Below are 15,938 nucleotides of genomic sequence, written 5' to 3'. Positions count from 1 at the left end.
CCATAGAGGAAATAGCCACCAAATGAGCAACGTAGGGTATTGCTACTTCCTGACATCCAGAGACTTCTGATTTTTGCCTCAAGCTGTCTAACTTCATCAAAAATATTCAAACTACAAGTGGGTTACTCACACAGTTATAATGATAGTTTGCGCTGAAATATGTGGATATGGAGAAACAGTTCATAGAGGCTTTGGTCCATGTACTCACCTGCGTATCCAAGATATAGCAACAGAGAAATATAAACTTAATACATATGGAGAACACTTGATGGCAGTATTGGTTAAATCATTCTCACAAAGAGCTGTCACTTTGATATTTTGCTGTTATCCCTATATTACATAAAGGAAAAACTTGTAATAAAATGGCAGGTATCTTTTTAATAAGAAAAAGGTTGTTTTCTTAGGTCCTCCATATACATCCTATATTTCTTGCCGAAGTCTGAACTCTGAGCTGCTCCTTCCATATCCTGGAAGATTTTTTCTTATTTTGCAAACAGATGATATCTTGTCAGTCCTTTTCTGTCATCCCAGCTGACTCCTATCAGATGTTAAGTGGGATTAGCTGAAATTTGTAAACACTATTTATATCCTTAGTTTGACACATTTACAGAGTGGTAGCTTGTAATATGTTTATGAAGATGAGTTTGGGATTTTATAATCTAGGGCTTCCTATAGTATTTCTCTTCTACATAATTATTTTGACCAATTGTTTTTTTTCTCCTACTCTGCATAAGAGATATTTGATATATTTATTACTGAAGACATCTTAAATGCAGGTTGTAAAAGTCAGTGCTACTGTGAATTTTGAGTTCAAAGGCCACTAAACAACAATAATGCAATATGAAATTGCTCTTAAGATTTATAGTGTAATTTAGAAAGTAAGATGAAGTTGAGGGCATTCATATGTATGGTTTATTATAGCAAGTATATTACAATGTGCATTTCAATAAATAATTGACAGAATATATGTGTATATGTAATCACCATTGTCTGATGGTCTCCAGTGCTATTGAAAGATTGGGTCAGTAGTTCTTTCCAGCTTCGGAGGTAGAACTAGAGGTGACATGATTCTTCAAAAATTCAATTTAAGTTTTATTTTTAAAAGCACTTCTTCAAATTCATGTTTGATGCTACTGTTATATGATTTCTAATAGGAATTGCTATTAAATTCAGTCTGTCTCTAAGATTTGAGACTTCCCCAATATAAGTTATTTTTGAACAAGTTACTTGTGATGTGTGTTTTGGTTGTGGTTTTTTTGTTTGTTTGTTTTTTACCTTTACAAGTCTGATTTACAATTTGCTTTTCTAAGAGATGCTGTATAAAATCAGGTAACACAGCTTGATAAGACTGTATGTGCAAAGACCCAGTCTAAGATACTGGAAAACAAAGAACTAGGGGGGAATAGTCTCTGCTAGGTGAGTCTACTGAATAGTCCCTCATAATATAGCAGCCAAAAGATGATAGTGTCTTCACTTTGTTTAAGAAACTACTTAGAGGCATACTTAGCACATTGTTTAACTTATGAGAATAAATAGAAGCTCAGTTTTGATTTGAAACAGCAAGTCTTTGTCTTCAATCATTTTGACTTCTACAAAAGGCTTTAATTTTTTTATAAAAAACACGCTTACAAAATGAGAAATTCATCAACATTTCTCCTTCTGCTGGAATGATTTGTTCAAACTGACACTTCTGCAATAAAAAAAAAATTCAGTTCAGAAAAAAATCGTTATCAGCACTAAGGCAGCAAACAGTTTAAGACATGTAAGTAACTTATTTAAAAGACCAGTGCTGTTTTCTGTATTGCTGTTCAAGTAGCTTAGCTTTGAAAGACCTGACAAGATGGACATTTATCTTTGTGAGTGCATCTTTGGTGACCTGTATCTTAGCGTATTTTTAGTAAGTTATCAGTGGGGGAAAAAAAGTATTAAAATTAATAAGTCTTTACCAAAGCATTATTGAAAAGCTCCAGAATGCTACGTCATCTCTAATCCCTGGCAGCCAGGGTTTCTGGTTTTCAGCTTTCTTAGTTCAGCTTCCCTTTTCTTACAGTTTTAGCTAGACACCACTACAACTGAATGCCTCATTGTGGTTTTGCTGTTTAATCAGTGCACTCCTATCCAGTGTAGTGTAGACAGTCCTTGTGTACATAATTAGTTGATGAGAATTTGGTTGGGGAGAACAGCAACTTGTATGGCAGCCTATGTAGTCTGTCAAAATTTCTGTGTGTACGGCAATAAATCTTTGTAGCTAATTCTCTCAATTCATTATGCCTAGGTACTGCAAGGGTCTCACTACAGGGGATGATTCTACGAGTTTGCAGCAATTCTTAAGCATAGTCGGGTGAGTTAAGGTTGAACCTCTGTCCTTAACTCGGAATTTTCTTGCTTTTATGGGTTTTAAGTTATTCCAATTACACATTAATATTAAATATATACAGGATCAACTTTTCAGAAGTGATGACTGTTTTTTTTGTTTTTAATTTATACCCTCTGTCTTTGAAGACCAAACTGAACATATTCTTGGAAGCTGAACTTCTAAAAGGAGTTGAATGTGTCTTCTGTGCAAATCTCAAAGCTCCTTGAAAGAAAATTAAATTGATCCTTAGATTCTGTAGTCATTCTGAACTCTGGTTCTGGCTATAAGATGGCCACCATTTAAAATAAAGTAAAACTTTAAAAAATTGTTCCCAGATAAAAGTATTGACTGCCTTATATTATTCATAAGAATAATGAGAAGTTGATGCTTGAACACAAATTCAGTAAAACAAAAAGTTCAGATTAGCGTGTAAAATGCCAGTTTCTTTTGAAGCGATTATGTGGCTTTGATCTGCTCAAGAAGTTGAACTTCATTATTGGAGGCTAGGTTCAGAAGCATGTGCATGTGTGTTCGTACACCCAAGTCACCATTTTCCTAAATAATAGCACTTTGTCTTGCTTTAAGATCAGATAGCACAGCTTCTTCTGTTTTGGTTTGCATTTTTTTTTGTTTTTAAAGAGTGCAGTCAGAAAAGTTCTGTGTCTGGGCCTAAATATTTCTAGGAATCCCAGGACACATTCACTATATGTAAATGTATTAAAGTATTTGTTAGAGGTACAACTTAAAACCTACAAATGCAAGAGCTCTGGCTGAAACTGTCCCTTAACTTGCCCATTGTGCTTAAGTATTGCAGCACATTGCCGACTCTTGTGAGACTTCTCTGCAGTCCCTAGGCATAATGAGCTAAGGAGAGCATTTAGCTTTAAATGAACCACCTGTAGAGAGATAAATGTAAGTTGCAAAAATCATGTGTATCTATAACCTGCTGTATCTCTTTCAGCCTAATTTCTTTGGCTGTAACAAATTTAGTTATTTCAGTTTTGTTGCTATGTTGAAAGATAACGAGATGGGATTTAAAAATGAGTCCCGCTCAAGTTACAAATACTTGATCCACTCTGCTTACCCTTTCTCCCACATAATATCTCTTACCTTAAAATTGTCTGTTAGTTAAACTGCTGTTGCACAGATTAAAATAGCTGAATTATATAGAACATAAACAAAGAACAAACATCTTGAACGTTAACTTTTTAATGTCTTCTTTCAAAAGGATTTTTGGACCCTGAAAAGAAACTTTTTTCCCATCGGATATTGTCAAGGGATGAATGTATTGATCCTTTTTCTAAAACTGGGAATCTTAGGTATGTATATGGGTCTTATGCATTAAACAAAACAGGGTGATAGAGACAGAATATGCAAAATATAATAAAAATTGCTCCTTCTGTACTGTAATGTTTAATGTCCTTCCTTATCTGCCTATTGAATATGAACACTGTCTCTATGAAACTGTGATGTTAGGCATTGCAGTATTTCATCTACTTACTGTGTTCTCTGACACTAGAATAATAAGAATGAAGTAATGGCATTATACTTTCACTTATACTTTTTATTCTTCTAATAACCTTATTTCCACTTTATGGTTTGTGATATTGTGTAATGACTTGTGTGTTGTGTTGGTTTTTTATTTCTTTTCATTTTAGGGGCTGTTTTTGTTTGTTAGGGGTTTCTGGGGGGGTTTTGGTTTGGTTTTTTATTAAGTCAATATTCTCCATTTGAGGTTAATTCATATTCGAATATCTAGTATTCTGGCTTTCAAATGTACTATAAATCTAGCAGCTTCCATTTTGTAGTGTTTCTTGAAATTAAATCATCTGTAGCCTTGAATTAATGTTGTGGTCTAAATTCAGGTACTCATATTTTTTCAGAGTAGAAAGCCAAGATTTTTTTCTGAAAGACAGATATCTTGAGTGTTTCATAAAGCCAGATTAGAAATTATTGCCCCCTCCCCAGCTGACCATAGCAAACAAGAAGCTTTTTTTTCTTGCTCTGTTTTCATATGCATGTGTGTATTTTAAGTACTCTACATCCTTCTCCTAGGTGATATAAGTATTAGTACTTTTTGCTTCCTTTGTCTTGGATTGAATGAGTCTATCCTTTAAAAACTGTTCTTGTGTATTTTTCCGAGTTATATATAGAGTGTGTATTGTCCGTGTAATAGTTGGCTTTGGGTTATTCTATATAAACTGTGAAAACTACACTGAAATGTTATGAAGTTTTGTTCTTGCAAAGGCTTGTTGGTTGCTGCTTCTAGCCTTTGGGATAGAGATTGAAAAAGTATGTTTCATTTTTTCACTAACTTTAATTAGTTCAAATGCTGTATTTTGAATCTGTAATTTTAATGTTGCTGCTTATTTTTTTTATAATCATACGTAAGCATCTCCTGCAGATACACTTGTAATAAACAGAAACTACTTTAATTGATAGTATTAATTTTGAAAACTGAATTAATTTTAACTGTTTTGTCTCTTAGAGATCTCTTCCCATGTGGGGATTCCATGGTTTGCATCATTGATGACAGAGAGGATGTTTGGAAGTTTGCACCCAATTTAATAACTGTGAAGAAATATGTATACTTTCAGGGCATAGGAGATATTAATGCACCTCCTGGATCAAGAGAAATTCAAATGAAGAAGAAAGGTAATTATATCGTTTATGAAACCGCTTTTACAACTTTTTACACTTTTCAAATGTGATTGATGTAAATCATTGTGGTGGTCTTACTAGTACCACTGTTGTGCTCACATGAGCTATCCTAGACTGTTGTAGGTGGCAGAGAGTGCTCCTGCAGCACAAATGCAAGTAGCTTAATAAAACTGGACTGTTCTTGTTGATAGCTTTCTTTTTGGTGGGTGACCACAGCAAAAGTGGAGTACTAGTTAGTACCATTTTGTCTGTTCAGGTTGAAGAGCTTATGTGACAATACACCAAATTGTTCAAGAACATGTAGAGAAGAGGATAGTTTATCTATTCCCCCTGCATGTAAAACAAGGCACTTTGTTCTTCTCTGTAGGTGGTCAGGGAACCAACTTCCTCTTCTTTCTCTTTTTCAGTCTCTTTCCCAGCCTCACTTTGGAGCAATAGTTAATAAACTCTGGTCTCAACATACAGCTGCAAATAAATGTTTTGGTCTCTGGTTACTTTCCTGTCTCAATCATGCTAATTAAGTTACTGTGAGATTTTTAGCATCTACTGAATGTGGTGTTCTGGCATTTGACATGAGAACCTTATGTTCAGTAGGCTGAGCAGTGTAACACAAATAATGGATTTATAAAGTATACATAACTATGTTAGTGTTAATTTGGGAGCAAAATGCATTTGAAAGACAATGTTTAAGAAACAATTGCAGGGCTTTTTTCCAGTTTAGCCAAGGTGGGTTTTTTTAAAAAAATTAATATATGTGACATCATTCTTTTTCCCTTGTTGAACTAGAGATGTCTAATATGGATATACCAATAATGTATTCAAACAGAATCAGGCCATTATGATGTGGGACCTCTATGACTGACTGGTATCGGTACTTGCAGGGCAGGGACATGCACACAAAAGAGACAAAGTATGGTGACTTCATCCAGTGTTCATGATGAATGTCTGTGCACATGTCTGGAAGTCTAGAGTTTAGTTGTCTCTCTCTTCTGCAGACTTCTGAAGATACATCTTAAAACTGTTTTTCTGTCTTTCAGTCTGTTGCCCTTTTCTGGCATTCCAGCAGAGTCTCAAATGAACCTCAAACAGCATCTTTGTGTTGCCAAAACATGTATATATTTTCAACTATAAAAATATGTTTTGGTTACTAAAACCACGAAATATTTTAAAGCCATGGAAGTTTATAAAGGAGGTTCTTGTAACTGAAGTTCTGAATTGGGACCTTCTGAAGTTAATTCTTCCCAATTTCTTTTCCTCTGCAGTAGTTTCATTGCTGTGAGATGTAATTGTAGAACTCATGCTCCAAAATAAATCCCTTAATGTTTGCATAGTTAACAAATAATTACTTAAGACCCATGTGATTTGAAGGAAAAAAAAAGCTTACAGAGCTTCTTTATGAGAGCTAGGTTTCTTAGGTTTGCCGGTTCATTCTAGTAATTGTTGACACCTAATGTGTCTTAAGAGCTTTCAAAAGCCTAGTTGTCGCTTCTGAATATAGAGAATCCTAACTGCATGTTTAAACTGTATGTTAAAGGAAAAAGAAAATTGAATTTTGGTTAAGCTTTAAAAAAAGAACACTGAGAAAATGTGTGTTTTATTTCTTTTCTCTGTCTTAGTAAACCACTCTACAAAACCAGAGGCACTGGATTCAGCAGTGACATCAGCAAAAGATGCTGAAGAAATAAAGAATGTTACATGTGTAGAAGAACAAAGCAATGGTCTCAAGAAAGCTGAAAAGGACACTTGCACTGCAAATGGAAGTACTTCTGTAAGCAGTGAAACATCTGGCTGGGATATGAACTCTCGTGATAAAGTTAATGCCCAGGACTCCTTAAATGATAGCACTGATCAGAAAATGGACAGTGACATCAGTAATGATTTGACAAATACAAAAGAATCTCAGATTTTTTCAGAACAAGTTGATAGAACAGTAATAGAGAAGCAGGAAACCCAAGGCAAGACAACAAATGACCTGGACTTTGAGCTGTCTAGTGACAGTGAAAGTGATGGTGGATTGGATACCAGAAAGTCATCCCCTTCTGTATCAGATAGTGAGAATGAGGAAAAGAGAAGCTGGAAGAAATCCGAACAACCTCTGGAGGATGAAAGCTTGCATAAAGGGAGTTGCACTGATGAGAGTGAGAAAAAAGATGGTCTGGTGAACCATTCTGGAGACACACAATCTCTACCTACTGAAAATATTGGTGAGAAAACTGATCTTGAAGCACAAGAAGAAAGTGAACAGGAAAGCCTTTGTGATTCAGGGAATGGATGTGCAGATAAGAAGGAAGCTGAAACAGAATCTCAGATTAGTGAACAGTCTGGAATTACAATGGGTGAGTCCTTAGACCAGAGTATGGAGGAAGAAGAGGAAGAAGATGATACAGATGATGACGACCATTTAATATACCTCGAAGAGATCCTTGTGCGGGTTCACACTGATTATTATACGAAGTATGATAAATACCTGAAAAAAGAGATTGAGGAAATTCCAGACATCAGAAAAATAGTGCCAGAACTGAAAAGTAAAGTGTTGGCAGACGTAACCATAATATTTAGTGGACTCTATCCAACAAACTTCCCCATTGAGAAAACACGGGAACACTATCATGCCACAGCACTTGGAGCTAAAATTGTGAAGAATCTAGTACTGAGTGCTGATGATCCTGACAAGGCAACACATCTCATTGCAGCAAGAACAGGTAAGTAAATGAGACTTGAGTTTTCCATCAGCCTCATTCCTGTTACAGTACACTCATGCCTTGAGCTGTTTTTTCTGTAACTCACAGGCTTTAATGTAACTGAGATTAGAATTGAAATTAAAAGGAAGATTGTTCCTAAAATTAATTAGAAGCCTTTTTTTTAAAGGCTTTTTTAGCTGCTTTTTGATCAACTGTGGCTTTAATTGTTAAAGGGAGGAGCCACTAAATAACCTCTGTAATGTGTCATGTCTCACTGCTTGGTTAAGATTTGGTGATACTGAGTCTTTGACTATTAAAGATGTTGAATAGAAACTTTAACATTTGTGTCAGAAAAGCTTATAGTGTTCTTACTATAAAACTATAGCAAAGCTTGCTTTCTTGGTTTCTCAGATTCCAGCTCTTGTGATTGAGTTTCACTTGGTATGGAATTCAAAAGAATTATCTTAAGAGACTGGAATCTCATGGCACCTCACCACTGCTCTGTGCATAGCCTGTATATGTTTGTCACAGGTGATGTAAGAGAGCTTAAGCCAAAATTTTTATTCTTATGTATTTCACAAAGCTGCCACACAGAAGCTAATAGGCCACCACTGGCTTCTAGTACAAATTTTTTGTGTGCATCTTGACCCTTGGTTCCCTCATTGTTGGCCTTTGACGTTGCATGCAATCTAAATATCTGATAATCAAAACCATGAGATCCAAAGTGAAAACTTTACTTTTTAGATGATCTAAAGGTATTGTTAGGACATCTTTAAATGTCATAAAGAAATACACATCTCCCACCTATTGAATTGTTTTTTTCTTGACTGTTGCACGTGTAAGCTTTCAGTACATCAGAAGCATCTTTGTTTCATCAGTGTGTTATAAAGAATGGAGTATATTTTTACTGAATGTAATATGGATGTGTGTACTTTTCATGAAGTGTGTGTCACTAAAGAAATGGAACAAGATATTTCTTATACAGCTGACCAAGTATAATTTCTTCCTGTTGAAGAGGCGGTGACTAAAAAAACCAGTGTTTTGTGACTATAAGGAGAATGTTGCAGTTCATTTATTTCTACCTTGTTAAATAAGAGTAGTGTTTTTTGGTTTTGTTTTAATTTTTTTTTTTTTTTTAACTCAGGACTGTCTTCTCGCGTCTTGTTAGGTGGCAGTGTTACGCTGCATCATCCTCCTTTTATGAGGGAAACTCTGAAGTTTAATCAGATTTTAAGGATAAAAATTTTGTCCTGTTGCAGCTGGATTTGTGATAATTCAGCTATCAATGTGATTTTCATAGTAATTCTCCTGTGATTAAAAAGCAATCTCTACAAGTCTCTATTGTGCTCTGTGAGCCCTACAGACATTGCATGTCTGGCTCCCATGGCAAACATCGGAAGCACTGATAGGTGTCCAATTGCTGGTGAAAGGGGAAAACAAAAGCATGTCCTGTCTTGAGTTTTTTCAGAAGTCAATGACCTAAGACCAGACATGTTTTTCTGCTGTTTTTTATTTAACGTGGTTGTGAAAAGGTGATTTTAAAATGTAACCGTCAGCTCGGTGTTTCTGGATGATCCCACTAACAACAGGAGACTAAAGACTCAGAAGCAAGTTCACTTATATCTTTATTTTGCATTAGCTGAGCTGCAATAAATGGGATATACCTCAGCTGCAGCAGCCATGGGGGTACATACTGCTAACTTTTGAGTTTTGAAGACAGAGAAAAAAATTATCAGAGGAAATAAAAAAAAGGCAAGAAGTCCATGTTGAAAGAGAATACCCCCTAAGTCTTGGAGGGATGGGTTTTCCCTCTGCAAAGTGACCACATTGTAGCTTGGTGTATAGAATCAACAGCTAGTGAATAGCATCTTAGATTGTATTTACAGCATCCTTGCAAGCCTGTTGCAGTAAATAATTTAAATGTATTTTATTCTTTGTATATCCTTGTTTCTTTCTCTGTAGATCATCAGTTTGTTTTTCTGCAGACACAGATACTCTGAATTCTAAATTTTCTCCAAGAACAAGGATTTGAGATAATTTTTTTATTACATAGGGAGGAAAATACTGTTTACCAAAATTACTGTAAACTGCAAGGATCTTTGTGTCATCTAATCAGCTTTCATAAATCTGAGTGACTGAGAAAATGCTATAGTCCTTTCCACTTACCTATGGGCTGCATAAATCTTCAGTTTTTGAAACATCTGCTGTTTACTTTCAGTAACAGTGAACTGAACTGGATAATGAGTTGTTAAAGCTGTGTGCACACTTGGCTAAACAGTTACCACACTGTTTCATAAACTGTGTTATGTTCCTTCCTGAACAAACAAAAGATACTGTAGTTGATTTTTGTGTTGAGTTTTTGCTGGTGGAGCAGTTAAAGCTGTTCAGGTCACTTAAATTATTCTAACTGGTAGGAGTGGAAATATGTCAGCTTAGGCCCTGTATTTTTCTTTTCAAAATATACTTAATTGTGTCTTTTCTTATACTTTGAAAGTTATATGGGAATAATTTCCTTACTTTTAGTGACCTAGCCATGTTAAGTTCTGCTTAATGTCATTAAATATCAGGTTGCTTAAAATACCATTTGTACTATGAACTATGGTTCATTTTATTAATTCTAATTTACCTACTTAAATCCTGAATCTGGCTCTGAGGTACTGAGAGAGAAAACTGCCAGATGATAAAACTGTGTTAGCCTGTCCTGAACTTGTTGTGAGGTCTTCACCAGACATAGCAATGGAGTGACCACAGTTTGTTTGTTTTGGGGTTTTGTTTGTTTGCTTGTTTTTTGTTGTGTTTTTTTTTTCTTCTGAAGAATATTTTCAAAGGCCATGTCTTTAAAAAATCCAGTTAAGCACTGCTCTAAACTGGGACTCTGACCAGTTAAGCCTGTTGCTTTTGCTGACAAAGCACAGTGCAGTGTTGAACTCCAGAGGTATCCTCTGAACAGCGCATCTATCACCATTTTGTGATCACTTAATTCTTGTAGGACAAAACACCAGTGTGTATATGACTTGCCTTAGGTTAACACTGTTGGAGATGATCTTCAGGATTTGATCATAAATCAAGTTTCCTATACAAAAATGATCTGAAGAGAAGTAAACTGTTAGTGAAGATTTTCCAAGCAACATCTGCCAACCTGGTTACAAACTGTCATAAGGATATGTTGGTCTGTTGGAACGGGGAGAGCATTTTGGGAGTGACTCTGGTGGCCACTCCTCATTGAGTACTTAGATTTGTCCTGGCGCAGGCTTGAGCCCACACACTGTGTTCCTCATGGGTGAGGTTGGATTTGGAGTGCACAGTTGGCTGAGTGCTCACAGGCATTCAGTCCAGATAACCAGCCAGAGCTAATCTGAAGCAAAGCATCCCAAAATGCATATGGGGTGGGCTTCACTCCTCCAGCACCCTTTTGCTGTGCAGATCTCCCTGTTGAGCTGCACTACTTAGTAATGTGAACTTAGCCAAATATGCAGTATAACATTTTTTCTTTAGTAACATTCTTTCTTTAGTAAACACACAGCTTAGGTATCATTTATCTATGTTGCTTAAGTGCCAAGTGTGCTTCATACTTTGAATAAGACAAACTGCTGTAGTGAAACCATATGTCCTGGAGAACACCTGTGGAAGTTTATTGTTGCATTATTGATTTTGGTCACTTTTTTTAGTGATGAATTGTTAAGATTAATGGGAGGCTTTTTTGTGTTTTCAACGTTTGTTTGCAAGCTCAGAAGTAGAATTTGAGTCCCTTCACTAGTTTTGAAAATAACCTTTTCCCAATATTATATATTTCAGTCTGTATCCATCAGAGGATAGATGGGATGAATTTTCACCTTAGCCCCTTCATATGGAAGGGCTTGTGTGCCTTTTTTAATTTTGGAACAATTTTATACTAGAATTTGAAGTAGGTAAAGATGATTAGAGAATAATGGGGGGAGGAAGTCCAGAAAAACAATTTTTCTCTAAGTGATTTTTAGCCCAACTCAATGATTCAGATGTTCCTAACTGCATCAGAAGTACTGTTGCTTGGATGGATCAAAATCCTTTCTGCTCTTTCTTCTTAATAAACATACTTCCAAAAGGGAAAGTTACACTGGGCAAAAGTAGAGGAGAAGGCAAGGTTAAGTATTGCAGAACTGTTTCTCCTTCCCAGTTAAATTTGGTGTTCCACCAAATCTTGCTTCAAGCAAGATGTCATAAGCATGAAATCTTGATTTGTGAAAATGTCAGCTAGAAATAGAAGACCAGCCAAGATGACACAGTTTTATTACCTCATGCCATTTTCAGTATGCTGGAGCATGCAATAGGCAGCTGTGCTTTAGAAATGGGGATGAAGCAGAAAGCCTCAATGTTGCAGAGTTGAGACAGGAAGGCTTTTGAGCCTCTGGATATGAGTTTGGTTGCACACTGGTCTTCCCATCACCAGCTTTAATTTTATGTTAGTGGCTTATGCCTTTCAAGCTATTATTTCAGAACCATGAGAGTTTTGTACAAAGGAGTGCCATTTTGGCTTTCATGTTTAAGGCTTCTGTTGTGATCCTGTTGACTAGGAGAAAAATTTACTTAGCTCCTTATCATACATCTGGTATGAAGTGATCAGGTATGCATGAACGCAAAATGTGTATGCGTGTGAAATGGGCAGCAAGATGAAGCACCTGACAAATCGTTGGTGAAGAACATCAGTTTTAAAAATAAGTGGAGGAAACCACCTTCTCACGTAACTTCACATGAGATGAATGTGCAGTTTTATAGTTTTGTTCGGGTTCCCCCAGTGAAGTCCAAAAGGAGCAGCAATATGTTTAGTTCGGTGAATGGATGTACTACAGTATCAGATAAGATTTTTCTCAGGGTATTACAAGCACAGTCTGTCTACCCCACAGCACCAGCAGCTTTGGTTAACTGTTGTATATGCTTACTAGTGAAATCACATGCTACTGTATGTTGTATTCAATCAGCTCCAGAGTTATGTGCAGAACGTTATTGCTAATCATGCCTGGTGTTTGGTTCAGTATCTAATACCAACCAAAGTACTTAAACTTCCATTGCACTTCTTGGCTCTTGCTGTTTTTTGGTGTTTTGGTTTTTTTTCCCTGAAACTCCTGTGCTTATGAACCTGATTTCAGCATCCTCTTTATAACAGCTGTCGTCTTACCTCTTTGTTCATATTGTGTTGTCATTGCTTTTCTCCTTTATTCTCCAAAGAAAACATTTTCTAAGCCAAGTCTGTCACTTTTTAAATGCATTTTCCCTCAGATATCTTAATTTGATTCTCCTTCAGAACAGCTTTCCTCTGAAACATATCCTGTGTATAAATTCAATACAGGATTATACTTAGCTGTTTCTAACTGCAGGTATTTCTAAAATTGCTACTGAGGTTATATAAATAATAATAACTCCAGTGAAAGCTCCCTCTGGCACTGTAAATTGGCTCATTTTTAGCAACTGTTACATGAAAGTGCTCTGGGTTCCTGGTTACTTTTGTAACTGATGATTAATTGGAAGACAGATTTCTTGTATTGAAATGAATTATCTGGGTGTGCTAACCTCCCATCTTAAGAGTTTTGCTTTTTAGCTAGTTAAAGCCTCTTGAACCGCAAAGATGTGGTGGGATTAACATAGTTGGAGTTCTAAAATTGTTTTCATTGTGTGTTTGGACAGTGGTTTTATTTTTATTTAATGGCAAAATTTAAAATATGGCACTTCTAAATAATTTGTGGTTTGGAAAGGCCTTTATCTTTACTCATTTTTGTGTTTGTCTTGGATTCTTGAATTAATGCTTCTTTATTGCAAAGAGGCTAGCATGGAGAAAAGTTTTACATTTACTGCACAGCTCTTAAATCCTGAACTGTGGAATAGCTATGTATTTGTGCACAGAACATGTTTTTCTTAATCTAAATCTAAGAAGGAATGTATTTCTATCTAGAAGAAAAGGTCACCCCACTCCTGTCTTCTCTTGGGTTTTGGGGAAGAAAAGTAGGGAAACAGAAGCTTTCAGCACTTTGGTAAGGGACAATGATCTCCTGCCCTTTCTGTTTTAGTCTACTGAATTTGCAGGAGTCTAGAAGCTGAACTGTCTTAACTAGTTAGGTCAATCCTCAAGTACATTTCAGTTAGTCTGTCTACCCCGGTAGATTATAGTTCAAATTGTACACAGGCCTGTAGGTATTTGTTATTAACTGTTTGTTCTTATCTTCAAATCATGTGGAGAAGTATGGGTACTTCAAGACTTCCATCTTAATTGAAACAAGTAAAGTCATATTGTTAAATGACAGTCATGAGAGAAAACTCCAGGGGACTATGTTGAAACCATAAAATTAAATTACTGTTCTTGCTTCCTTGTCAGAATTTTTCTGAATTTTTTTTCTAAACTTTTTTTTTAAATTGAAAACTTTACTTAGAGATATAGATAGATAGATAAATAGATTTTTTTTTTTTTTGTAAATAAGGTAAACTAAACTGGAGTGTTGTGGTTTTTATATAAGCATCTGCAGAAGAAAAAAACAAAAAGGGTCTTTGTGTAGAATTGACAGGCTTCAACAGGAGTGGGTAGTGTTTGAAGTGATGTGTTTTTCACCTTCAGTTCTGAGAGCTCTGTTCTCAACCTACAGGAGAGGGCTAAGTTGCTACTTGAACTCCTGCCTTTAGTTCTTTATGGTCTCCTTTTATTTCACATTTCTAAACAATATTAAATGTATTTAAATGTCTTTGCACCAAAGCAGAATATGGACAAATGATTCGGTTTTATAAACATTTTGATTACTGTGTAGATAAGATGAAATGCTATAAATTATAGGGATATAACAAAAGGGAAGAGTGATGGCTTTCAGCTCTGAGACAAGCCATCAGATTGATGGAAGTTCCTTTATCGTGTTCCAGCTACACCAGTATTTGTGCAGTGTAATAAATACCACATGTAAGTGTCAAGCATAGGTCAGAATCCTTAGGGTTTTTCTCTATTGTTTATATATTCAATGACTTATTGGCAGATTATGTCATTTTGTATTGTCTCAAAGTGTCAGTTCCTCCATAGATATCTCTGATAAATGCTGAAACGAGTACCATGACTGGTAAAATTATTTTTTCAAATCAAATAGAAGAAATTGATTCTTGAATCATTTGGACAGCCAGCTGTTTCTGGGGACAGACTAAACTTCAAGGTTAATTTCAACCTTTATTCTATTAGCTTATTTTTTTCTTACTGGTTGTGATGCATCTTGGCAAAGATTTATAGCAACCTTACTGAGTTTCTCTTGTTATGGCTTCTCCAGAGGGTGTAATTTGAGATCACGCATTACTTGCACGCTGTGTTGTTGATGGCTTCATATGGACTTTGTGCTAGCCTGTCACATTTAACTTCACATTTGTTTTTCCCCTTTGGCATGAAACAATGCATTTGTCTGCTGCGCCCCTGCTTATGGCAAACAGAGGAGGGGTGGGTGGCTGTTAAAAAGTGGCAAACTGTGTGTACAGGGGACTGTGCATTAAAAAAATTAGTATGATAAGACTTTAATGACATTAATGAGCTGCCATTGCTTAGACCCTGACAAATAGAAATGAAACACGAAGGTGCATTTGTATTCTTCATCTAGTTAGCGTGGAAGTGTACATGTTTTCCATATGGATTAATGTTAGTGGACTACTTCCATGGTGCCAGCACTTCAGGAAGTTACAAATACCTTCATCCAGCATGAGACCGAGGTCATCAAATCTTTAGAATCTCACTTTTATTAGTTGTGATTGTTTTGTTGGATTTAGGAGAGGTATTTCTCTTTCCTGTAGGAATGATCACAAAATATTTTTCTTAAACCAGTGTGTACTTAAAACTGTCTGCTGTAATGTTTAACTTTGTGACAGGCACAGAAAAAGTCCGGCAAGCTCAGGACTGCAAGGACCTTCATGTTGTGAACCCTGACTGGCTGTGGAGCTGCCTGGAGCGCTGGGACAAGGTTGAGGAGCAGCTCTTTCCTTTGAAAGATGACTACATCAAAACACACAGGTAAGTGGGAACTGAGGGGAAGTAGGTACCATGAAAGTATGTTGTTTGTGCAATATGCTAACTTGTTAATGCAGCTACAAAATCAGTTTCTGACAAATGCGGGATGGTGGGCAATGCTTACAGTTTTTATGAAAGAATCCTCCATTTTTGTGTGTTTCAATGCTGCTTAAACTGAAGACCATTAAGGGATCAGGAGGCAGTTCAGCAACTAGCAGAGCAGGGAGAAATCTATGGTATCAGTAAT

At 36.1% G+C, this 15,938-nt stretch overlaps 2 protein-coding genes across 2 annotated transcripts in view; one reads left to right on the top strand and one right to left on the bottom strand.

The window, feature by feature from the left end:
• SLC66A2 (solute carrier family 66 member 2) overlaps positions 1–15,938 on the bottom strand; it is a 559,480-nt gene that overhangs the window by 303,467 nt on the left and 240,075 nt on the right. The window lies entirely within an intron of this gene.
• CTDP1 (CTD phosphatase subunit 1) overlaps positions 1–15,938 on the top strand; it is a 109,128-nt gene that overhangs the window by 22,049 nt on the left and 71,141 nt on the right. Inside the window, exons 6-9 of the mRNA XM_082044727.1 lie at positions 3,585–3,675; positions 4,845–5,011; positions 6,634–7,719; positions 15,553–15,694. Coding sequence (XP_081900853.1) covers positions 3,585–3,675; positions 4,845–5,011; positions 6,634–7,719; positions 15,553–15,694 — 1,486 coding nt within the window. The remainder of the gene's footprint in view (positions 1–3,584; positions 3,676–4,844; positions 5,012–6,633; positions 7,720–15,552; positions 15,695–15,938) is intronic.

This window comes from Streptopelia decaocto (genome assembly GCF_964273445.1).
Source record: "Streptopelia decaocto genome assembly, chromosome: 2".
Classification (NCBI taxonomy): Eukaryota; Metazoa; Chordata; class Aves; order Columbiformes; family Columbidae; genus Streptopelia; species Streptopelia decaocto.
This window is presented reverse-complemented; position numbering and strand designations above follow the sequence as displayed.